Genomic DNA, 26,963 nt, shown 5'->3' on the forward strand with positions numbered 1-26,963 from the left:
TTATGTGTGTTAAGATTAATTACTACTGGTATTTTAAAAACAAGCACCTCCTGACCCCAATAGGGTCAAGGGAGTGAGAAAATGGATGGATGGTATTTGAAGACTTTTTACATTGTAGATTATTGCCAACCAGCTCTCTCCCCATGATTTCAGCACAAAAAACAAGCTTTAAGAATTTGAGAAACAAAAACTGTTTCAGCAGTTCACACATTTTACAGCACAGCCAACAATTTTATGCTTAGCACGGACTGACACGTTTTAAAGAAAGACCTTTTTAAACTGAAAAAACAAGGAAAATTCGAGACATGTCACGTGTTTATTACTCTACAAATGAAACAGGATGAGTGACTGGAAGTCAGAAGTGATAACATTTGTGAGGAATGTGAGATCTGTGTATTTCAGCCTACTTGAGGAGGACAACAGAAACTGTTGTTTCACAGGACTGAGAGTCCAGTCCATGAAAATAACACTGATAAGTTTTTGTGTGTTTATTTAAAATTCAGAACATTTAATGGTTGAATATTTTCATGATTTAGTTGTTTTATTTGTGAGCATGAGACGATGAAACATTTGGAAGGGGCACCCACAGAGATTCTTTTGGGGGTTGTTTTCTGATTTTGCTTTATTTTAAGAAATTCAGTTTAATCCCACAGTAAACTGTGAAGGAACCTGTATAAATATGTCACTTATGTTCATACTTATGGAACAGATTGTGTCAGAATGCATTTTTAATGACTTTATTAGTAGGCTATATATTTTTTGATGGTCAGATATATAAATATTTAACAACTCTTGAATTATTGTATAGTTCTACTTTTGGTCAGTTTGGTCTTCCATACAAACTGACCCCTAGAGGCCGCTAAAAGTACTGTTTTTGGGCGGGCAGGTGACTAGATCTGTTTTGAGAATATCGGTGATTTTATTTTGGCTCCTGGAGGCACAAGAAAAAGAAAAAAAAAAGATTACATGTTTTGTTTTATTGTATTGTTGCCACACCTTAAATTTGCTCCTAATTTTCTCGTCAGTCATGTTTCCATGCATCGGTAGATAACTTGACAGTGGTAATTATAACCTCTGTTATAATCTCTGTTATAATTACCCATCAGATGTTCAGCGATGACTTAGCTGGCATTGAGAAAGCTGCAAGATGTTTCTGCTGGATCCCTCACTGGCAGCACAGAGCAGAAACTTTTCCACATTGTCTCTTAGTGGTCTTGATGCGCTCTTTCACCCGAACAGACATGGATTCTGTTTCAGGCAGGAAGTAAAGGCGCAAAAGTGTGAGTTGCTCAATGCGCACTGCAGAGCCGCTTTATCTTGCTTCATGCATGCTGCAGAATGGTATCCGCTCGGTTCCCTTGTTTCCAAAAGAGTTGAAACCTTACCTCCCAGCAGACTCAGGCGCAGTGGGTGGGATGGACAGAGGGCGGAGGTGGGGTGCGAGTGGGGTGGGGGTGGTGCGGGGTGCGCACACAGGAGGCGGACCTACGTTGCGACCCCCACAGCTCTGGCTGAAGATGATTTTACGATGCCGACCATTTCCCCAAGCACATTTTGTGGCCGCAGCGCAGCAGAGAGACGATCAGTCGAGTAAAAGCCGCAGATATCAAACACGGAGAAAGAGGAGAGTTGAGGAGGAAAGGAAACAGCGCTGCCCATTGTAACACTTCGCAACATCAGTGGAATAAGGCTCAAATCTTCAGGACAAGTGCGATTGGTAAGAGTCGACAAAATCTTTATGTTTAAGTTTCTCATAAACTAAACTCTGTGGTATTATGACTAACTGGTTTTATTTTATATTCAAGTTTGTTATGTGTTTTTTGTTAAAACTAAGATCTGTCAGTCATAAGTGGAAGAGAAGGAGGTATCTTAATCTTAATCTTAATGGAAATATGTGAAAACTTAAATGTGTTATTGTTGGATGGCGAAGTGTCTGCACCAACTTGTAGTTGAACGTCTTAGGTGATAAAAAAAAAGAGCACAAATTGCTCCCTCTTTTGAGGGAGCGCCAACCTCAGGACATGTCAGGAGGACCATGTGGCGCTTTAAGTGACAAACTGGTGGTGTCCATCTTTTGTTCCTGAAGCGTTTTATTCTCCCTGGGCTTTGTGAAGTTTAATTGACCCTTTTGAACTGTTTAATCTAAGTTGCAAACGTGACGCACTGTGACACACAAACCCGCGTTTGCAGCGTGGGAATCCAAATATCCTAGTTTGGGATTTGCTGCACCAGATTTCTGCAGCGCTCTTAAAACTTTGTCTCGTGACGTCACTGCCTCACTTCTACGTGACATTTTCCAGCTCCACATCTTTTCCTTAACCACTTAGGTTCCTTACTATTGAAGATAATGGGTAATATTGCCGCTAATGGGTGAGGGATGTTCTCCTTTTTTTCCATACACGAGCAAAACAAACACCATTACCAACCAGCAGAGGCCATTTAAAGCTCCTCTTCTTTGTTATTGTAGGCTAAACATAACCATGTGGAGGAAGAGGGAGAAATGGAAAGAGCGCCCTGTGTGGGAAGTAGCCTGCATGGTGCGCATTTTCACTCATTCCTCTCTGATGTGTTTTCATTGTGTGCCTGCTGATAATAAAAATGAGAAGCTTTACTCTACAGACATGCTTCTCAAACTGTGGGGCAAGTCCAGTTCGTGCCATTGAGGTTTCCTGCAATGGTTCTGAAACAACATTTTGGCACAAATATTGGCATTGTAAATATGAACAAATGAACTATAGCATGTGCTGCAATGCAAAAGTGTTTGCCCCCCCTTGAACTTTGATACATTTCTTCACGTTCACATTATGACCAGGACAATTCTGTAAGATACCAGCGCTCAATAGAGTATATTTTGTGTATATGGTTGTTAAATCTCAGGAAAGCAAATGAAGGTGCTGCACCTTTATTTACTTTGACTCCACCGTCATTTTTATCTATGCTGCAGTCAGACACTATCCAGCAGCTGCTGCTGGGTCATCACTGGTTCAATGACATGCAAACTATCAGAAGTACTAGATAGTTAATACGAGCAACTACGTAGTAGATGCGCACAGACAGAACCAGGTGGTGCTTCAGGTTTCCCAGTCAGAACATTCAGGTTCTTAGCAACAGCACGTGTCTCTAAATGCGTAAAGCTGGTAGAAAGAAACACCACTAAATAATCACTGCTAGTTGGAGAATATATATATATATGTGTGTGTGTGTGTGTATTTTAAAATAACATTTAATCTGACAGACCTTATGTTGGTCTGCCAACAAGTTAAACTGTGGTTATCAAGTTGATCAAATGTTCTAAACTATAACAAGATTTGCCCGATAGCATTGTTAAAGATGAGGGTGTTAAAAAGTCTCATTTTTAAGAGTTTATCTGGCTTGATAGCCTTAAAGAGAATAGAAAATGTATCCATGACCTTAGTGGACCTACAGCTGGTTGCCTTCTAATTCAAGCTTGGTCATATTTTTGTCTGGATTAAACACAAACTATTTTTTTCTCATTCACTGAAGTTTCTTAAAAGGAATTGAGACATTTTTTTTAAGCTTGAAACAGCAGATACACCTTATTCACAAAACCTTTGTTGGTCCAAAACACCACATGATCCCTTTGGCAACTACATATGATCTGAGCTATTGTATTCTAGATATTGATCACAGTCACTTTCCATCATCCACATCTTAAGCAATTCTCTCTACATGTTGCAGCATGCAATTTTTAGACCTTCACTTGTTATCATTTTGAACCTTTTGTCGATGTCATGTGCTGCTGTCATATTGATTGAAGCCTTTCAAATGGGAAATATTAACAGTGTGAATGAAAAATACACAACATGATCAACATGGTATTAATCTGAGCTCAGACTGTTCATAAAATTTAATGTGGATTTTGTCAACCCTGAGTTTTTCCAAAATAGCGATAGGGAAATAATAATAAATCTCTGAGAAGCTTATTGTCACTGTTTATTTTATTATATTCTAGCTTAAACTTGTTATATATACTCTTGACGATCGAGTCATTTTAAGGTACATTCCTTTTTTACAAGATGACTTCTTTCATATTTAAAATTTGTTTCAGTGTTGCTTCTAGTTTGGTTGTTTGACAACCTTGAAACGGGGACCAGCTGTTGCAATAACGTACATGACAGGAAATGAGGTCCATAACCCCCACTTGCTCCAATGTGGGCCATGACTTGACGTCACAGTAACACCGACGCGGGTAAAACAACTTTATTTGAACATCAAACACATTGCAAAAGGTGCTTCAATGCCGCTGGGGACAGAGAAAGAAGGTTTGAACTCTTAAAGGTTTTTAGTGGTGGGTTGATTAGAGTTCAAAAAGAACAAATAAACCCTTGTGTTGGCAGTGACCTCGACTTGTGCAGAGGTCAAAATGGCAGGAAGTGGACAGGTGCACAGTGTGTGGAAGTCAATGTTTTATCTAGGCTGGACGCAGCCAGCTGCTCTGCAGTCCCATCGAGGAGATGTGTGGATTTCTGTATCTGAGTCAGCCAAAGTGTTAAGTGTCAGCCACTCCAGGGTTTATTATTATCTTTGTCATGGGGCTCATAATCTGTGAGAGCTGAGCACGACTGTATCATGTGCTGTTTTAGATTTGTTTTGGAGTCCTTGCAAGTCATTTTGTAAATACGTATTGTACATAGAGTGGTTGTTCCATACAGTATTGATTTGAGCTTTTTCTTTCTGAAATTGGAAGCTTTCAGTGCTGAAATAGACATTATTATCCATACAGTATTTCCCAAAAAACAAGTTAAATCCTCTTCTGACTTGTTACATTGTTGTTTAATGTCTCTTTCAAAGCTACATTTAGTAGCAGGTACATATTTTTTAATTAAAAAAAGCTCAGAGTAAAGTACGTCAGCGGTAATGGTCAAATATTTGACTAACACATGACGACCACAGCTTACAAATCATGCTCCAAAAGGTATTGCTCATGCTGTAATGAGGCAAACATTCGCCAAACTTGTGCATTTTTTCAGTAAAACATGTAGGCATGTTTGTCCACCACATAACTGCTCTTATGTTTGTTTGCACTGTCTATAGACTTTATTAATATTTCCCTCAGGACTCAGGAAACAAATTGGATCTGATGTCAGATCGGCGAATCAGACCGATTAAGGCTACATTCTAGCATCAAGCTGTCTCACTGGAAATATTGTGTCTGATAACAGTTGCCAGATTGTTTCAAATTTTGGATGAAATATTTGGCAGAGGTTTGACAGAGATGTGATCATGAGTGACGACAGAGATGTGCTGACCCGTTTCGGGGTTTCAGGAGCTGCATTTGGGCCACTTTTAATTGCGATTCTAAGGTTGTTTGTTCCAATTTATGTTTTCTTGACTTTTTGGAGAAAAGGGTAGAAGAGTAGCAGATGGACACACTCAGCTCTTAAAGAATGATGCATTTATTCACCCCTTTTGTGGATTTAATTTATGGTATGAGAATGCAGAGAAGAAACTATCAGCACAAAAAAGAGGCTTCTTTTTTGACATAAAGAGTAGTTTCATAAGATGGTCATATGTGGAACAAAATACCTACAGCAGTATACTTCTTTATGTCACATGAACCTTACAATGTAACTTTGCTACATTGGTGCTTTATAGCTTTATATTTATATACATGCATATATATATATGTGTATATATATATATTTAGATATAGATGCACATTTAAATGAACAAGGTATGTTGTTTCAAATGGATTTTCTTGTTTCAGTATCACTTTGTATGCTGTTTATGAAGGAATGCCCATTTCAACATCTTTCAAGCTCAACTCTTTTTTTGTTGATAAGTGCTTTAAATTTCTATTTTTGTAGGAATTGTGAAAAGCAGAAGCATTTCAAACTCGACTTGCAATCTGAAAGTTGTGGCTTGACCTCCAGTTTCCTGTAATATCAGGTTATTCATTGACATTTTTTCACTTTATTCTGTCGGTTACAGAGTCTGGCTCTGTGGTGAATTCTCCCTAAACCTAAAGCCACATGATACCACCATCAATACATTTCTTGTTTCGTCTGACAACATTTGAGTACTATGCGGGTGCTAGCTGCCAATAAATGTGGAATAGATCATTAAATAAGCTATTAAAGTCATTTATTGTCCTGGAATTTAAATATTGTGAAATATCAGTGGAAAGAAAGGGTAGTGATAGAGCATTTAACTAAAAAGTTAATTAGTCAAAGTTAAGCTATATGTGCCAACTCTGAGAGCGGACCCTCATCAAAACTGTGCGCTCTGAGCTCCCTGGAGAGTAATTGCTGAGTATGTCCTGCTGTTCTTTTATGCTTTTTCCAGGAGAAAAAATGTCCTGCCACATTTCAACAACACTCGCAGTTAATTCGAGGTAATTGAGCCTTTATGTAACATACATGGGTTTTATTTTTAGTTAACATGTATGAGGCCAGATGACAGTTACAAAAAACGAGCATTGTTTGCATGAATAAATCAGTGTCAGTGTTACCAAAAATCTTTCTGATGCATGAATTATTTACCACTCCACTTCATGAGTTCTAATGTAAAGTTAAAAAAATTATGAAGAGATTTTTCATATTTATTTCTCAAGATTTAAGAGTTTTGAAGTATTAATACCGATAACTTGTGGGCATCAGGCCGCACAGCTATGCAAAAAATGTGAAGTTACTTTTTGAAAACCACCTTTTCTTAACTGGATACAGAGCAAAGCTGCCATAAGCTTTCACCATGAATGAAATGACAAATCTTGTGACTGATTTGATCTGGTCTTCATTTAAACCACTCGTTACTTGTATATATCTTGTTTAACAATTCTGCCTTCATTTGAATAGTTTATGTATAAAAAGTTCTAGATAACTTGGACCAGTACAACCCTTATACGTCACTATTTAGTAAGTCAGTATGCATCATTACATTTAAAGTTCTTGAAGTTTGAGGCCTCTAAATCTTTTGCCAACACGAACGTTATTGGAAGCTCGGGAAACATATTGAACCAGTTTTGCTTCCTGTCTGCAGTTCAATCAGGATGACAACATTTTAACTTTTCGCTGATTAGGTTTGTCTGATGGTCTGACTGACTGATAAGGGGTGAGATGTTCAGAGAGAAGAGTCATTTTCATGTCAGTCTATGTAATGATCTATTGTCATTGAAGCAGACGTCAACTGTTTCTGATGTACGTACATCTTTAGCTCATATCACATTTGCAGCTCACAGTATTGATCATGAAGGAAAAATTCAGAGTCACATCCACAACAAAAATCCAAATAATACAGTAAAATCCAGTTGTAACTATAACGTATGTTGTGATTTTTCAGAGTTGTGTTAGGTATTATAATTGAGCCCAAAGTTAACTATCATAGAATTAAAGTTAAAGTAATCTTTAAAATCGCCAAACTCTGGTGCTTTGACTGGAAGTAATATTAATGTTTTCGAGCTGTACAGCCAAAGTTCCAATATGGATGTGATTGAGAATCTTTGGACGGTAAAAGGGCCTTCAAATCCAAAGGTTTGAAGCTCATCACCAGAATTGAATCATCAAAATACCTCGGGAAACATGCAAACAGACTGTCAGGAATTGGAAGGAGTATTTTATTCTTCAGTGCCAATAAAGATTTTTTTTAAACAATCTTTATGAATAAAAAAGATAAATTTTTAAAACAATTAGATTCCTTTAAATTACCTTGCTATCTTTTGAGAAATGTCTTCTTCATTTCCAGTTATAACCAATCCTCTTGATTGAATGAATCCCCTGGCCCCCAAAAAAACTACTGTATAAATAATTAAAAAAAAATACCAGGGATAAAATTAATTTGGGACTTAATTGTATATGAGTTGTTTAATATTTGAACAGTCATCTTAGAAATAAAAAAGCAAAAACTTCATAAATCAACAATAGGTTGTATATTCAACTCTTGGTTTATGTTTAAAATTTGCTTTTATGATAGTTTAATTGTGATATTAATGGACTACAAGGTTGTTCATTTTATATGGTTTTATATAAATTATGAATTTGCATGTTTTTTTTGGAAATACTTCTCATCAGCATGCATAGATGTTATGCATTGATCATTTATTTCTGTCTGAATTCAAGCCTGCATCTTGTTTCCCCTTAAAAACCAGTGGCATGTATTCCCATGGTTGCGGTTAATGAAATATGCTGCCGCCGCTGATAATGCAGGACACGATGATGTGCTGGTTTGTTTGCATCAGGCACGTGTTGCAGGATGAGCTAGTGCTGCCAGGTGCACTTGCTTGAACCTTGTTTATCTCATGCCCACGTGCCGATGCGCCACAAACTGCCGCCATACTCATTGCTCCCTGCTTTTAAAATGACACAAGAGTAAGTGGGGACAGCTCCTCTGAGATACTTAATAATAAGGACCTACACTTTAATTAACTGTTGTTCACCCTTCTTCTTGTTCAAACCATTCAAATGTCCGTGTGACATTTGAACGGTAACTCTAAATCTGACCTCTAACCTTCATGCCATGACTCGTAGCTCAACAGAACTGAGTCCAGCTCCAGGAACATGTCAGGTCAACTTTCTGGCAGTCAATGAAATATCATACTGTCCTTTTCTCAATTAAGGGAGCAGTATTTGTTCTCATAATTCTTGCATAATATCTTTAAGTTATTGAAACATATTTCAGATGTGTCAAGAAATTATTTGTAAATTTAACATTAAGTGATTGCATTCTCAGATTAACCTTTTTATTGATGTGGCAGTTTTGAATTGTGCCATTTTCACTCTACATTCAAGACAGATTGTGAAAATGTACATTCAAATCTTTGTGGAAATGGCTTGTTTATTAAGGTATGAACCCAAATTAATTTAAATGCAGACAATAGACGAGATCTATTGTCTGCAATCACTCTTGTGATTCAATGATCAACTTCTTGGCTTCCTCAACTGATGGCACACTGACTAAGCCATCATCCACATAAAAGTTTTTCTCAATAAATGTCTCTATATAATCAACTTTTATTAAGAAATCTTACTCATAAGTAACTGCATTGTGAAAAAAAGCCATCAAACTTTCTTGAAAACATTTACTTTAAACAGCTACTAACATTTAAATCAAAGTAAAAAGAAAATAAACAAAAAAAAGAACAATTTTCTTTTAATTTTTGTCATTTCACTTCAATGAAAAAGTCCAGATCTTAGCATTTAATTTATTTTGAAAGATCAAAATATATTTTATGCCAAAAAACGAGTTCCTGACATGCATTAAACATGCAACATGTCAGAGATGGAAACGTCATCAGTGATGAACCTTGTCCTATTTACTGTAAATTCACTGATCCCGTATTGGTGAACTGAAAACAGTGGTTATGATCTCTCTATGGATCTCTCTATTTCTATAATTTCACCCCAACCCTCTTTTGCCCACTGTAAACAGAGTTTGTATCTTGGAGTGCTGCATGAGTGAAAGCTCATCTGATCTCTGAAAAGGTGAATTTCGGTTTACTAAGAAGTTACCCCTGATTCGGTTTGCTTACTGTGAAAAAGCAAACAGAGTATCCAGCAATCTAAAGTAAACTAAACCGAGGGGAGGAAGTGATGTATAATTTACAGATATATGTTATCTGAAAATTGTGAAAAACTTTCAATACAGTTCACAGAGTGCGCTCTGTTTTTGTGTGGAAGTCAGAGTTGCCAAAAAACAAAACAAGAAACTATGAATTTAGTGGAAGTCTGAATGCATAGTTGTGAAATGAATGCATTTTAAATAACCCTAAATTTAATAACATATAGGGCTGCGTATCTATAGTTTGCAGTTGGCCAATATATATGATTCGTTTTCACTTTATTGGTATCGCTTTATACCTAAATGATACATATTGCTGTAAAGTATCTATTTGTATAAAGAACTACATGATTATTGACTTGAAAGTAACAATGAGCACCACAAGTCTGCTCTTGAAAAATGAAATTTGTTGTTTGTTTTGGTACTACAATTAACAAATCAAAATGATGACAGGTTGTTTATCTCAATCCTATCCATTAAAACACATAAATAACATGTACGCACATACATACTGTACAGCATAATGGTGTTTCTAGTTCAACGAGATATAAACCAAGCAGAGCTGATGAGATATAATCAGCTCTGATTATATTACAGATATATGTTATCTGAAAATTGTCAAAACCTTTCAATACAGTTCACAGAGTGCGCTCTGTTTTTGTGTGGAAGTCAGAGTTGCCAAAAAACAAAACAAGAAACAAGAAACTATGAATTTAGTGGAAGTCTGAATGCATAGTTGTGAAATGAATGCATTTTAAGTATGCAAATGCATAGTATTTAAATACTTAAATGCATTTAAGTATTTAAATACATTTAAATACTTAAATGTATTTAAGTTTAAATACATTTCAAATTAAATGTATTTAAGTTTAAATACATTTCAAATTAAAGGCAGCATATTGCATGCTGAACTTGGGGATGCCCATCAAGCTCTGTCAAATCCAGTTTCTTGGACCGTAATGATGTGAAAACATCTCCAATTTATGTATTTGTTCAGTTACAAGAGTGGCTTCTCTCAGCACTAAAATCCTACAGGATTCATTGTGACCTAGATTTATATTGAATGAAACATTTCCCCCTATACCTCTGTGTAAATAATCAGTATCAGGGCTGAAACAGGATGCGGTGATGCTATTTTTGAAGCTTTGATAAGGGAAAGGTTAACCTGAGTAAACCAAGTGACTCATTCAGGAGATAAGCCAGGATCCTTCTTCCAATAGTTCTTTTTTATTGAGTATAGAAAATATTCTGTGTGGCTACAACTGTTTAAATGTTTTACTCAATGTCATGCAGTTATTTTATTTCTACCTCACGTTTCTACTACAGCTGCAGCTGAATGGTGTCTACCTGGTTTGATTGTATTGTATGAATAACACTCAGAGTGATCTTACAGCATTACACAACCTTGTCTTTTTGTAGTTTTAGAAGTAGTTCAGATAATTAGTAGATTTCTACTACATGGAACTGCAAAATTCTAAAAATTCAGACTTTGACCTTTGACTGTGCGGTGATCCCTTTGACTGTTTGCTTTACTCTTTACCGAAACGCGAAACTCCTACAAACTTTCTGGGATGACATTACAGCTTGTGGGCTCTTTTGAGCTCAAGGACGTATTCAAACATTTACGTATTGCAATATGTTGCAACAATGATGTGAGTGACGATAGAAGTCTTTTGGGTCACTATGTCAAAAGTAAGTGTGTGTTGTTCATCTGCCCCACAGAGATCAAACAGATGAATTGACTCTGTCGGGCACTGATATCCCAATTCACATAAAAATCATCTAAAGTGTCACAGTGAACCCTAACTGAATCAGATCCAAGTGTGATAGAGATACTTCTGGGATGTTCTCTACTATGTACCCAAAGTACATAGTAGAAACAAGTGCCAACACTTTATTTTATATTATGAATGCCCCTCCTGTCTGCTGGTTTCAGATTCATTTAAATGTGAATTTAGTTTTGAGCTGCTGTCATTAGAATTTAAAGATCAACCCTATTTCAGTCTTAACTTTGTAGAAAAATACATAAAAAGGTGAGGTCACTCAAGAGGTCGCAAGCAAGTCCAAAGTTACAATTTTAAAATGATTTGTCATACTGTTCATACTGTTATGACTCAGTGCTTTCAATAATAATCCATAGAAAGTGTTGTTACATTCAACAAAACAAAATTTTGACTTTTTTTAAATTTTACCAAAAGACAGTCACAAAGTAGCAATGTCACAAAGTAATGTGAATAATAGTTTCTTTTCTCTTCGAGATAAAATAAATCGCATCATGTACAATTTTGTTCTTAAGTTGTTTTTTTTTCTTTGTTTGTTTTCACAGATGTATAAAGAAACCTTTGTATTGTTACTGAAGGCTGTCCTGTGAGAGAAATGATCTGATAACCTTCTTTGTTTTTAGAAATTCAAGATCTGGAGCCCTCCTTCACCGAACACACGCAGGTCAAAGAGAATCTGATATTTCTTAAAAGATGGAGCCTGCCGAGTCAGAGATGAACATATTATCCAATGGAAAACCCCATGATCTCGGAGATGACATGTGTGTGCCAATGAAGACGTTGTTAGCAGAAGATCAGTGAGTTGTCTCACATTTTTCTCACACAGATGAATGGTTGCCTTGTTGTTATCACAGCATGTATCAATTACTTATACTTAGCTCCTTTTTGTCTCTCTGTGGTTATACTTTTGTGAAAACCACATTCTTGGCACTACACAATAAACCAAGTGAACCAATATTTATCATAAATCAGGCTCCTTAATTTATGTTTAATATGTAGCTGACTTCATGTGGTTAGCAACATGAAGTATGACGTATTTGTCCAAAAATGTACATTTCTTTAAATGCATGTTTGCCTTGTTTTTGTGCTGACTTCGTCTGACGGATCCTTGTGCAGAAATGGCACTGAAACTCTGAGGTATGTTTGTTAAGAATTGTGTTGAAGTTTTATTTTCTGATGTTTTCACACGTCAGAGGTCAATAAACTGCAAATTCATTGCTGTACTTTTGATCCTCAGGTTTGATGACCCTGAAGGTGCACTTGAGAGTGAGGAGTTCTTACCCAATACACATGGAAAGAAACCCACACGTTTCACAGATGTACGTATTTTTAAATACCCTATAAAATCCAATATTTTGTTGAATTTGACTTATGTTTTGTTATCACACCTGAAACATTTTATTTAAAAAGTTAACTTGTTTTTCTTCGAGAATGTATATTTGGGTATGAAGAGGGACTGGCAATAAATTTAAGAGAATGAAAGTGCTTTACTCAATACTTCAAAAAATAATGTCTGAGCTCTTTATTGTGCTTGCTACTGCAGAGCTGTCAGACTCTTCTGTGTTTTTTGGAGTAATCTGTGTTCATACAAGCTTCTTGGACTTTACATGACATTTTGCCTACAGGAAGTTTCTTTATAAAATAATATGAATAACTAAAACCGCAGCAGTAAGGAACATTTTTATAGCACTCAGTGCTGTTATAGTTTGAAATTTGCAGACATTGTGGTCATTCAAGACTTGCTCTTGTTTTGTTTTGTTGTATTAAATTCATTCCCAGTTTGAAGGAAAGACCTCCTTTGGGATGTCAGTCTTCAACCTTGGCAATGCGATTATGGGCAGTGGCATCCTAGGATTGGCTTATGCCATGGCGAACACTGGCATACTTCTCTTCTTGTGAGTAAATAATTTTAAATGTCAACTTTAAGATGATTTTGAATGACATGATTTGGCAAAAATTACAAATTTTTGCATGTTCTAATACGGACATAATTTCCTGGATTTCAAGAATGTATCACTTTGTCAGGATGACTTAGGTTATTTTTGTAGTGACATCACTATTGTGTCCTTCATTATGTTTTTAAAGCTGCCTTTGCATTTTACCAGGTATGTTGTGCATTGAGAAATGTATGTCATGTGGGTCTAAGCATTAACATGATGATGTGAAGTGTGTCTGTCCCTTTTGAAGCACTCTTGTTGTACAGTGTGAGCATTGGGATCAAGTAGAATTTGCTTTGTTCATTTTCTAAAAGCACCCCAAAGGTACTAGCTGGTTCGTGTTTACATGTCATGGTGTTCTGGAGGTTTACGTTCCGCTTTCTAAACAAGGAAAATAACAATTTTGGAAGAAATTATTAGTTTCATAATTCATCAGAGCATAATATACTTTTGCTCATTTTGAAAATAGTTCATGTATTTTCTAATTCTACTTACAGTTCATTAAATTCAGGATACATATTTTGAGCATGTATATGGATAGAGGACACAAGACAACAACTAGAAGTCTACTTCTGCACCTGCAGAAAGAGATGACAAAGAAGGAAACAAGAGAACCAAGAAACCATAGTGCCAAACAACATATGCAAATATGACAATAACAACTACTCCATTGCAAGGTACACATTACTGGTTAATATGAAATGTATTTAGTTGTAACTGCAGCCCAAAATGAATAATCTAATAATCTTTGGTCATTGTTGTGATGACCTGCAAAATCCTAGCTAAATAAGCAGCCTGTATTAATGACCTTTTTTTTTTTGAAGGGTTCATTTTTAATGTGTCACTGGGCATCTTGCTAATTCAGAACACTCTGATATGCCCACTTCTAGTCATAACCCTTTTTCTCAGACTCTGATCTGACCCCAGCTACCACAGAGAGGTCCTAGAAAGGACACAGCTCAGAATAACCAAACCTCCAGGCCACAGTGAGACATGTGGACAGGTCGGTTACTTTCACCTGAGCTGTGCAGGCTGTTGCTGTCCTTCTATGACTCTCAACGTCTCAGTCATGTTGTTTGTGTTGCAACAGAGAACGCAAACAGTCGATTGCAGGAGAGTGAACAGAAAACACTGACTGTTGTTTACATGCCAATAAATATTAATCCATAGTTTATTCATTCATTATTCCTTTCAAAATGTTCTAAAAATCCGGATGTATTTTTATCAACCCTTTAAGATTTAATGACCAAAATAACAATGACAACAAATTATATTTTGTATAAATATACACTCTAAATATGGTTGTATATTTCCAAAAAGTATTCCTTATTATTGGAAACTGTAATCTTCCAGAAGTAATGACTAAAGGTAAAATGTTTGTCATGTTCAATAGGTTCTGGAACCAAAAATGTTTACATTGAACGGCTGCCATTTCCAAATGATTCACAAACTCTCAATCACCTAATTAAGATGTAATTATTGGTGCAGGATATAAGTCATTCTGGCTCAGCCTTAATGACTTTCTCATTAACTGTGGCCATAATGATCCCAGCGTGTTCGTAATGGGCTTTAGAACGGTCTTGACAAGAAAGGCTGAGGTTGTGAACGCACACCGACTTATCAGAACTTTGTGCCCAATTGTGTTTGGGTTTCTGTGCCACTGAAAAGGAAAAGAGATTATTGATCCATATCATTTCAGTACTCCTCTGGGATTCACAACAGATTTTTTTGATCAACTGGATGGAATAATGGTCTCATTTAAAGGTCTTGATGTTGAAGTAATAAATATTGTTTGGAATCAGTCTAATCAACCATGAACAGGAGTCCAGGTTCTCATATTTAAATAGGTAAAGACGGACTCAAGAAGACAGGCAGAATACAACGTAAAAACAAAACACAAATTATTCTTGGTATTAATGGGTTTACAACCAACTTTGTTACAGGTTTCTTCTGACTGGAGTTGCAGCCTTGTCATCCTACTCCATTCATCTGCTGCTCAAATCTTCTGGCATCGTGGGTGAGTTTTGTGTTACTTTTTTTTATATATATAAAACTTTGTAGGATTTTCTAATCAAATCCTACAAACTTTTGTTTGATTTCTTAACATATAAAGGCCTTGGATAAAACGGAACAGTTGTGGGAACTTTGGTCATTTTGTTGGATTGTTTACAGATGAACAGATTAGGTTTCCTGCCAACCTTTTTGAACGCTGCAATGGATCATATGGAAAGAATCTAATAATGTAAAAAAAAAATATCATGTGACATGAAGCTAATTTTAAAATGTCCTGACAAATACTGAACCAGTTACCTGATAAATTTGATTATGTTTTATTGCTTTTTTTAAAAGTGGCTTCATTGTATTGCTTTGAGGAGGATCTCAACAAATCTATCTGGCTGTAATTGTCTGTAATCTCCTTCCAGGTATTCGTTCTTATGAACAGCTGGGCTACAGGGCCTTTGGTACTCCTGGAAAAATGGCTGCTGGTATTGCAATCACCCTGCAGAACATTGGAGGTGGGCACTCTCATCAAATTTATGATGGGAATTTTATTGTGTACAGTTCAACTCTACGAGCAAGAATTATAGACCATGAAACTGGCTTGACTTTAAACCCTCAAACAGATAATGACATCCACCTAAATCACCGGTATTACTTTAGTTTTTGTTCTTTGTGATAAGTATGGGGTATGGAGAAATATTACGAGAAAACAGTAAGAAGCCTGCTGGTAAACAGCTGTTTTGTTTGTGGTGAGTAAATTAGAGATGGCTGCTCATACAGTGCGTGTAGGTAGAAGTCCCAAACTGAAACATTTGAGAGACAAACTGGCCCCTGTTTAAATTGATAATAAATTACATTAGTTGTTTTTTTAATATAAAACTTTTTTTTAATCCAAAGATATTCAATTAAATCACTTAATTTAGAGATAAGATAATTTTATATGAATGGTTTATTAAAAGTGCAACCAGTCTGAAGACTGTTTGGCTGATGATAAATAATCAGTGGTCATAATTTATTTTTTTATTAATGTCGAAAGACTTTTGATAAAAAAGCTGAAATCCCTTATTATATAGTGAAAAGAGACTATGAGAACAGTAATAATAATAGTGAAATCTACCAGACTACTTATTACCTAGTTATTACCTCAAGTAATAACTGCAGGTAAATAAGTATGTCATAACATTAAATTATCCTGACTAGTCATTCTCGGGTTTGAATTAAACAATATTTTGTTTGCGTCTTCTTCTTTTCTTTTTGCAGCTATGTCCAGCTACCTGTACATCGTTAAATCAGAGCTGCCGCTGGTCATCCAAACTTTCCTGAAAGCGGACCCCAACTCTGAGTGAGTATTGCTGTTTGTTTGCTCGTCATCACAGTCATCAGTGTGCCAATTCGAGTGAAAGGCACGTTGGTCCTGCTGGTCGTTGACCCAGAGTATAGTTTTTGCCTGTGATCTAGCAGGTTGTTTGTGGAGCAAATGTTTCGCTTTTCATGTGCTCTTGGTTCAGTCAGTGTGGGGGTGTGAAAATAGTGAACGCTTAGAACTGATTGAGAGGCAGGAAGGCCTTGATTGTAAGTTTATTGGGCAATAAAGAGATATTTATGTCGGTGATGCAGATATATGTAGTTAATGCTGCGTACCGTCAGTGCAGTACAGTTATCTAAATATATTTATATTTATACTGTTGACTCTACAGATGTTAAAAGTACTTGAAATGACCAACTGTCTTCCTCACACCCTTGATATGTTACGTCTTAAATTATTATCTCATTAGCCAGGAATCAGATATCAGCTTAACCATTGTAATTCACTGTGGTTTTTCATTTAAATTGCTTCTAGTTTTCACAACATAGGTAGAAGTGCCCATTACCATTGACTAGAGCCACAGATAAGTAGAAGAAAATAAATAAATCGAAAATGTATGTTTATGAATTATTTTTTCATGTTAAAACCGTCACTTACTGTGCAGAATCTTTAACTTGTCCTTTAAATTATAAATAAGTGTTATTCATCTTGACCTTATTTGAATACTTACAGGGAAGTCTTGCACTATTTCTCTTCAATTCTAAAACATATCAAATTAAGATATTAATGTTTATCTGTAGTAGAAAGGTTTTATGGCATAAAGCATTTTCTTTGACCACCGCTTGTTCACTTTTCTTGCTTTTCAGGTACAATCACTCAAAAATGCAATATCATGGTTAGGTGCAAGGAGTGGGCAGAAAATAAAAAATATACAGTCAAACTTTGGAAAATATATTGAAAGCCTGAAAAAACATTTAAAATATTAAAATGTAAAGGCTCAATGCATTTGCAGTTTACTGTAGCTCTGGCTTTTCACAGTTACATCGGGGGGTATCCTGTACTGCTGATTCATTTTACACGGCAAATAAATATATTTAGAACACCATCCATCTCACGGAAGCACCAGACAAGTCCCAAATTTGGAATCAGATTAAGAACTGGCCTGAGCAACAAGAGAGATCTTTACAACAGATGGTGTGGCCTTCTTCTAATCTTAAACTAATGGAGCTCTTCCACGAAGGCTCAAACAAGCCGGTCCTAATATTGCACAACAATCACAATTTCCTTTAGCTTCTCGGATCAGCACAGCCGTTAGGCACCTCAGAGGTCTCATTATAGTTAAAAATGATGCATGAAGTGCTATGACTGTTTTGTACACATGCACTCACTCAAGCGACGGCAGCAGGTGTGTGAAACTCTGCTGCCAAATTCCAAAGCCAAGCGTAAGGACAGGACAGCTCAGGCCTGGCTGGCTCTGGCTGCTCGTCTCCTCTTGAGGCTCCCTACATTTTCCAGGTTCGTGGCATCAAAGGAACAAAAAGGAATGTGGGCTCAGTGGTTGGCTACGAGCTTTATTTGTGTCCAGTAGTTCTGTAAGTAGGCAGCAACGACATGTGGCAGTCAGCTGGACCCTTTCAAGTCATGACACGGCTCGATCTTGTTGAATTGATTATGTGATCAGGTTTGCAATGAAGTTGAACAAACATTTGGAAGTGGTTAAGATTATTCTTGAATTTACTCAAGACCTGGATTTGCAACAAATTGACTTAAATGGAAAATAATGTGCTGTCAAATGTAGTGCACAATGAGTTTATCCCAAAACTGTGCATCTCTGAGTCACTTAAACCTGGCTGTAGGCGTGTGATAATAATTGTTGTGAACTGATTATTGTTTGCTGGAATTCAGGAACCCTAAAGACTCTGACAGAGACTTAATTACAGCTTGGAGCGACTCTGAAGAACTTGACTTTTAGCTGAACTCCACAATGGATGCGACTCCCATTTGTCACCAGTGACTTTCGCGTGTGAAAACTGATCAGCTAAAATGACCTAGTGACCAAAAGGGTACAAGACTCATGACCTGTTGTCTGTGTGTGACTTCCTGAGCTGTCAAGGGGCTCCTCCAAACCCCCCACACGCCACTTACGTCAGACATCACTCAAACCTGGAGACCTGTAACAGAAAGTTTATCCCCCCGATTCTGTTTCATTTGGGGTCGAGAATAACAGGCTCAGCAGCTTATAAAGATGAAGGGGCTCCAGGACACAAAAACCTCTGTGTGCACCAGATTTAGGCGACAATAGCGCTTCAGTGGATTGACAGTAATTTATTTAAGCTGCTTGCTGCTTGTGATATGACATTTTCCACTGATAATGGTTTAAAATCTATTGCCACTAAAAAAAACTGTTGACATGATAATAAACATGCTATTAAAAATCAGAGTGTTTGTGTCCTGCATACAATATTATGTAAAAAAGTTTAATAGAATCCTTCTTTTCTCAGGAAGCAGTGATTATACATCGGTGAAGTGTACAAACTATATTGGGGTATATAGGTTTGAACTTATTGCAGTTTTCTCTCATTTATGCAGGGCAAAACTTATACTACCAACTCTAATATATGCCTGTACCACTGCTAATGTTTTTCATAATTGTCCGTCTGCAAGATCAAGAGAAACTAAAGACCTTTTTTGGGTCATCAACAAGCTTGCGATTTAATTCTGGATAGATATTTGATCGCTGCTATCAGATATGGTCAAATTGAAGACCTGGCTCTGGCATGACCTTAAAGCATAAATACAACTTTCTGTGATGTTGTAGTTTGGGCTACTTATAGAAACTTAATGCTTTATCCGTTCAAAAACTAGCTTTAATGTGTGTTCGGGATCATCCTCCGTCTGTTTATTTGAGGCAAAGTTGAAGTTTGTGCACTATTCACGAACTTCGTACAATACAACTGGCAACCAAACACACACTTAGCATGATTCTAACATGGCCATGCTTGGTAGTACAATATTCTCAAATTAAAAATTGTCACCTCGACTCCTTCAAACATACTTTTTGCTCAAATAGCTCAATTTGTCTTTGTCTAAAGTATTCTCCAGAAGACAATCATTATGGGTAGCTTCAGATTTTAGGTGCCAATTTGGTATTGAGGATTTCTTTATTGGTCTGCATTCTCTCAGACTCAGTAAAACAAGCTTCCCTGACTTGTGACATTGATCATGTATTTCGAGTTCATAACAGACTTTATTCTGTGTTTATCATGGGTTGAGCTTAACCATCCACACCAAGTTTATGTCCTCTGACAGTAACCTTTTGAGTCAAAATTAACAGTTTATCTATATCTACTTTATTTTAGTGTAGTCTATTCTAAATGCAGTGATGTATATGCTGGTGGAAAGTTTTTGCTAACTTTTTACTGTCTATGTCGTCAACAAAGCCACTGTATTGGTTCGACACAAAACATTAGCTCAGAAATAAATTTCCAAGCACACATGCGAGGAGCACACTTTACATGAGACCCCTTTGATAAATGATTAATCTCTTAAATAAAGAGCATACACAGGATGTTGATTAAAAAAAAAAGAAAGTAGTGCAAGTAGTTTATGATCATATAAATTCTTCCGCGCTCGTTTTTTTATTGCGTTGGGTGAGTGATTGAGGTGTGAGATACATGTCAGCACTAACATACTTATTGAATATTTTTAGTTGGTTCGGTTATGTAACGCTCTATTCCAGTACTTCTGATGATAGCAACAGAAGCACACACATTTTTTCCACAGCCTCGGGCCTGAGAATGTTTCCATCAGGTTACATTGGACACTTAAATTTGTGACAGATATTGCTTCATAGTTAACAATTTGTTTGAGCAATTATTCACAATTGCATGTGTTTGCGTGTCTGTCTCTCAGTAGCAATGTTTGTAATACTGAGCTCACCAAAGTACACTCGGTTTCTCTCCAACAGTCTGTGGTACTTGAATGGAAACTACCTGGTCATCTTGGTCTCTTCCTGTGTCATCCTGCCCCTCGCTCTGATGAAACAGCTCGGTGAGAAACTTTGATGCATCGACTTGGATTTCTAACAATTGTGCATCAAGCAGAATATGACACTAGTTCAGTGTAAGCATATGTAGATTAAAGCAGGTTGGATTGACATCATCATCTGAATAAATTGTTTTAAAGCTTAATTTATGAAGAATTTTGACTCTTCATATTGTGACTCAAAACGTCTGTCTGATAATCTGGCATTCAGCAAATAAGCAGCAAATTAGTAATATTAACTCACCTATCCAGTGAAGAAAAAGTGTTTTGTCCTTTTGTTACAGATTTTTTTTTTTACTCAAAATGTATTGATGATTGCTTTATAGTATTAGTATTGATTGACTTCAAAGACTTTCAGTCAGACTTTAGAAACTCTCCTCTGACAGTAAAAACATTGCTAACTGGCTCATTGACATGTTTGCTTCTCACCATACTCTCTATCTGACACCTCTTAAACATTTTCCTACAACAAATCAGTGTGCTTTAAATAAGATCAGCTGTCATACAGAAAACACGCTCTTTAGTTGTTTATGTGATACTGTGGTTTGTTACTTAAATTCTCAAATCAAAGTTATAATGTTATGCTTTATTGTCTCATAATTTTAACTTTAAAAAGTAGTTTGGTAAAGCATTAAAAAAAATTTCAGAGTATCTTGAGAGGACTAAATACTTTAAAATAACATTGATGGATCATTTTTTAGGTTTTCATTCAAGTTTATTTTGCAGCCAAGATTTTTGACGTTAAGAAGTGATTCATTAGAAATGTCATTTAACATTAAGCCGCCTCACTCTCAGATGGAGGTGGTACGCTGACATGAAGCAATTAGCGTGTTTTTATCCTGCTGCCAGCTGTGAGAGCAGCAGGTTCTCATCAATTACCTTCAGATAATCACACCCTCATGTCCAACATAATCGGTTTATTAACAGACATCAAAAACATGTTGTTTCCACTCTCTCACCATAATTTGGTGGTTCTGATCAAGTGTTTTTTTTTCTTTTTCTTTGTAGCTTTAATAATAATAGGATAAGCTTGAAGGTTTCTTTTCTTGTGAATCAGTTCTGTAATTCAGTTCATTCTGCGTTTGCTAACTTCTTTTTTCATTTTCAGGTTACCTTGGTTATGCAAGCGGGTTTTCTCTCAGCTGCATGGTGTTCTTTTTGTCTGCTGTAAGTCAGTCCAGTTCTCACATAAGAGCAGCATCCTTGGGTACATTTTTCTGATAGCGTTCCTGCTTTCCTCCCCGTCTCGGTGTAGGTTAGCTATAAGAAGTTTCAGATCCCTTGCCCATTTGAGGAGTTCTCAACCAACAGCACCGCTGCACACCTTGGCCTGAACGACTCCAGCCTGGTCCATGACTACAGCGACGGTTTCCCAGATGAAGACAAGGACTCGCATTGCACCCCACGCATGTTCACAATTAACTCACAGGTGGGCAGCTGAAGTGTTTGGTTATTTATTCCTGTATCATTGTTTGAAACATGGACATAGAGGTGCTGAACAGATTGTTCTTCACAGACGGCGTACACAATCCCAATCTTGGCTTTTGCCTTTGTTTGCCACCCCGAGGTTCTGCCCATCTACACCGAGCTACGCAAGTGAGTCTCCCCTCATAACCCTGTGATACTTAACAAGACGTCAGTGCAGAATGTGGCATTCGCATAACTTTCCAATCTCTAATTTCAGTCCAACAAAGAAAAAGATGCAAAAGGTTTCCAACATCTCCATCCTTCTCATGTACACCATGTACTTTCTGGCTGCTCTCTTTGGCTACCTGACTTTTTATGGTGAGAGCAGATTTGTGTTTGTTGTCTTGTTTGAGACAACAAACATTTTCTTGTTTGTTGTCTCAACCAAGAAAATGAGACAGCAGAACTAACTATTTACATGCAGTGCTTTAAAACTGTAGAGTCCTTCATCTTTACATTGATGTTGTCTCTGCATCTCTTTGGTTAAGAAACTAGCATTTTATTACACAGATTGCAGGCTCCCTCTAGTGGTGGCCTGTAGAAATAAAATGCTGTCCAGTATTTTTTCCTGTTAAAATGTTTTTATGAATTAGGTTTATTTTAATGTCCATGCAGGTAAAGTGGAGCCAGAGCTGTTGCATACGTACAACCGCATCGATCCCTATGACATTTTGATCCTGTGTGTCCGAGTGGCTGTCCTCACCGCTGTAACGCTGACCGTGCCAATTGTGTTGTTCCCTGTAAGTTGAGCCCTTTGTTTGTTTCCACACTTCAAGCAGACACAATATACTAATGTATTTTTTAATCGCACGATAAAATGTGCAGGTGCGCAGAGCCATCCAGGAGATGTTATTTCCCAGCAAGTCTTTCAACTGGTTACGTCATGTCAGCATCGCCTTCATTCTGCTCGCCTTCATCAACATGCTGGTGATATTTGCTCCCAACATTCTGGGCATCTTTGGCATCATTGGTTAGTGCATAACAGTATTATTTTAATGGAAAACTTAAGTAGGTCCTGGTTATATTTCACTTGTTTTTGTTGATTAATTCCATCATGGGTGATTAAACATGGTTCACAAATTTAAAAAAATGCCTCCTCTGACCAAGATAGACATCTTTCACAATATATAATCAGAAAACAAAAAAGCTATTATTACTTCGCACTGTAATTTTATGCGTTGTTGGCTCTTGTTCTCACAGCTTGGAAGTGAGAACTATGACATGTGACTAACACATGTTTGTTCCAGGAGAAAGTAACAGCTAGAATCAATATTATTGTCGAAGTTTGTCCTCAGGGTGCAGGTCACGTTTAATGAGTCAAAGGCAAAAACATTAAGGACCTCGGGGCGACATCTTCAAAGCAGCCTTTCCTGCTCTAAAAATGACATACAGAGCACAAATTAACATAAAAACCAGAAAATGTTTTATTTTTGAATTTTTATATAAATTGGTTTGATTAGAAAAAAACATATCCTGTACACATGACAAAAAATTGAACTGTGGGTGGTTTATGAGTCAAGCTATTGTTGTTTTCCGAATGGGGCAATTAGTTTATGAATATATTGAAATAATTCTACAGCTTCATAACCAAATATGAAAATCTTAAAGCCAATTTTGTAAGTGACTTTGTGAGTGATTTCTTCTGCATCATGGCAGGATACACAACCTGACCCAATAGTTTGTCAATGTCCTGAAAGGAGGTCAGATAAAGCCTTTCGAAGAGGAAAGTACCAATTTGTACTTTATTTGTAATTTATGTGTGTTCATGTGATTCAGGTGCCACATCAGCTCCCTGCCTCATTTTCATTTTCCCCGCTGTCTTCTACATCCGCATCGTTCCCAAAGAGGATGAACCCATGACCTCCACTTCAAAAATACTGGTGAGGCATAAATATCTTTCGTCAAACATCTTTCATGATCTATTCTTCAATTTCAACATTTGACAGTTTAGATAATGTTGAAAAGTTGATCATTTGGCTTAAGTGCTTTGCTGTGTTTTCCAAAATATTTTTTAAAGGCTTCTTGTTTTGCTGCTCTGGGAATCTCCTTCATGGTGATGAGTCTGAGCTTCATTTTCATCGACTGGACGTCAGGGACCAGCCGGGCTGCTGGAGGTCACTAACAGCTGCTTCAATGCTTATTTGTGTGTGCAGTGTTTGGAAAAGGGTTGTTCGGTATGTTCTTTAGAAAGGGAGTGCGTTCACCTCAGTTGAACACATTATCGGCTGTCCAGCACAAAGTCTGGGTGTGCCACAATACAAAATACACCCCATAATAAATGCTACGTGGAAGGCAGACACCCGAACAAAAATCTTCTATTTGCTGCAATTTCTAACTTATTTTTTTTATATTACAGAGAGTTTCTAATGCAGTTCATTAAAATTACACCACAAAATCAACCCGGGAGGATGAAATGGTTGTCTCCTGCTTCTAAGGCTTTACTTTCACACTAATAACTGCAGCTGGTTCTGTGTAGATAAACAAAAACTATTTTAATTGTTCTAAATGAGATGCACAAAAACAAGCAGTCAGGGAATCTCACATGGAACCAGAATTGGTTCAATGTGGCATCATCATCATCATGCAGAATAAGTCTTTGAAGTGGCATGACATTTTTACTTTTCAGTAAGGTTTCTGGATGAATTAAAACTGCTGTGCCTTTTACCATTTGCAATGGCACAAAAACAAATAAATAGTGTATATTTATTTAGTTAGCTCCTTTCTGATTTTGGATCTATATTTAACTGCTGTGTTTGATTATGTCCAGAAAATCAATGCATTACACTTTTTTTTTCCTTTTATGGTGACAAAAACTGACAGTGTTTATTAATTATTCTGAAGTTTAAGATTTCCTTTTATTAGATTTTTATCCCACGCATACTGTGATTTTCGATCATAATCTTACAGTCAATTACGCCGATCCTATTAGTTGAATAGCATGGTTTGGCAATCTTTCCTAGGCATTCCTGGTAAAGAGGCATAAACAGACTTGAAATTATTTTCTATCATTAGAAATATTTTAAAAAATTCTACCAAATCTGATTTACTTGGTTTACATGTTTGTTTTGTAACTGGTACAAACATGGCCTCTGTGTCATATGCATACCCCAGAAAAACAGGAAGAAATTGATTACAAATGAAGCTTTACTTGATCAGATTAAAAGTAATAATCATGCTTAATTTACATTCATTTTAGAGGGGCTATAAGTGGTAAATGATTTCAAATACAAATAACTACCCTAATCTAGTCCTTATTTAATAAACATGAGCAAATTAGTTTATTTTTATGGATTTTTATCGGTTCTACAAAAAAAGAAAAAATAGAGTTCTGATCCTTTTTACAAATATTTATCAGGGCTGGAGTCAACAGAGTCAAGAAACTACTGGTGCTAATAATCCACATTTACAAAAGTCCCTTTTCCAATAATGTTCAAATGGTCCAATAAATACGCAAACTTTCTGTATTATCTAAATAAACTCATCCTTCAGAGCACTGTACATATTTAAAGTAATTTAACCAAACCTTACTGCATGTTTATACACTACAAGGTAAAAGTGCCTGGTCTGCAGCAGATAAAGTGTTGTGCCTTTTTGACACAGCTGCAGAGTTTTTAATCCTGCAGGTTTAACGAGCTTTTAAAGTGCTTGGATCTGACTTTACTGCCTTGCATGATGTAGTAATGTCCTGTACATTTAGCAACTTTTGTTGTCTGTGCTGTAGAATGATTAAGACAGAAAAATTGCTATTGTTATGATGTTGCGACATTTACATATTTGACCAAATACCTCCCGAAACGGTTCTCAGAGAAATTCTGAACCCACAATGGCATGACTAAATATACTAAATACTATAATTCAGGTTTACAGAAATGCTTAAATTATTATCATTACAAACCAAAAATGTGTTACAGTGTTAATAAGGCAAGGTTTTATCATACATGTATGTCAAAATATAACATGTTTCCAAAGAGTATTTAGTCCTTTACATGTGAGTTTTTTTTAATGGAAACAGAGTTGTGTCATGAATCTTGTAGTATAAATCATCTATTTTGGATAAATATAGCAGATGAGGCTCTCATTAGCTCAGTAGTTTTTCTATTGAGATAAAAGTTGAATAAACAAGATTCACAACAATACTATTCACAAATATTTATTTCTGTTAGTTATGATGGTTTCCACTGATGGCTAATGAGAATATAAAATTTAATGTTAGAATATCACCTATAAAAGATCAATAAAAATAATTTAATACAGGAAGGTGGGCTTAATAAGGACTTTGTTTAATGCCTGCTTAAAGGTTGTTATTTTCAAAAGGTACTTTTAATTTGATAAACAAATACATCTTGAATATGACACTATATGTCCTACATAGACTTTTGAAACTGATTGACACAGATTTTCTTATGTGCCTCTGTTAACATAATATATATTTTTGCCTTTCCTGTGGATGTTATGATGTAATTACCATTCTTTAGTATTGTGCTGTTTTGTTTAACATTTAGTCCGCTGTGAAGATGATGCCATCAATAACAACAGACTACCTACTGTATCAAAATGCCTTTAAATCAGTTTCACGGCTTCAGCTCCAGTCAGTATTGTAGTAAAAATGATTTGTGTAAACCATTTCGTGTGAGACGTTATGCTTCAGCATGTTAAACAGATCAACAAAGCAGAACTTTATATAAATAATGTATATATATGTAAACATTTTATATTTGTGATGCTTATTTACAGTAGATTGTAAAGTGTAAATAGCTGGGACAGTTTTAGTTTGGAAATAAAATAATTGTACATGTTTTTATTTTGCCTTTATTGTCTTCATTTGTCTTTCATATGGTTCTGGCAGTTTTATTTCTGCACAAGCTTTGCACATTTAATTGTTTTATGATATTAGACTTTTGAGCCAGTTGAGAC

The 26,963-nt window shown here is 36.3% G+C and overlaps 1 protein-coding gene across 2 annotated transcripts; it reads left to right on the forward strand.

The window, feature by feature from the left end:
* The first annotated feature begins 1,522 nt into the window (after window positions 1-1,522).
* slc38a3b (solute carrier family 38 member 3b) lies at window positions 1,523-26,850 on the forward strand. Of its 2 annotated transcripts, XM_055022657.1 has the most exons (17): window positions 1,523-1,717; window positions 11,918-12,091; window positions 12,411-12,431; window positions 12,532-12,613; window positions 13,074-13,189; window positions 15,175-15,248; window positions 15,655-15,747; window positions 16,493-16,574; window positions 20,506-20,588; window positions 21,691-21,749; window positions 21,838-22,011; window positions 22,099-22,178; window positions 22,267-22,367; window positions 22,665-22,789; window positions 22,875-23,019; window positions 23,826-23,929; window positions 24,067-26,850. In XM_055022657.1, the coding sequence occupies exons 2-17, from the start codon at window positions 11,988-11,990 to the stop codon at window positions 24,169-24,171; spliced, it is 1,548 nt and encodes a 515-aa protein (XP_054878632.1). In that variant the 5' UTR covers window positions 1,523-1,717; window positions 11,918-11,987; the 3' UTR covers window positions 24,172-26,850. The 2 variants fall into 2 exon arrangements, with proteins under 2 accessions (XP_054878632.1, XP_054878641.1); XM_055022666.1 differs by lacking the exon at window positions 12,411-12,431.
* Window positions 26,851-26,963: the final 113 nt, after the last annotated feature.

Source organism: Poeciliopsis prolifica, unplaced genomic scaffold (genome assembly GCF_027474105.1).
Source record: "Poeciliopsis prolifica strain line A6 unplaced genomic scaffold, Auburn_PproV2 SCAFFOLD003, whole genome shotgun sequence".
Classification (NCBI taxonomy): domain Eukaryota; kingdom Metazoa; phylum Chordata; class Actinopteri; order Cyprinodontiformes; family Poeciliidae; genus Poeciliopsis; species Poeciliopsis prolifica.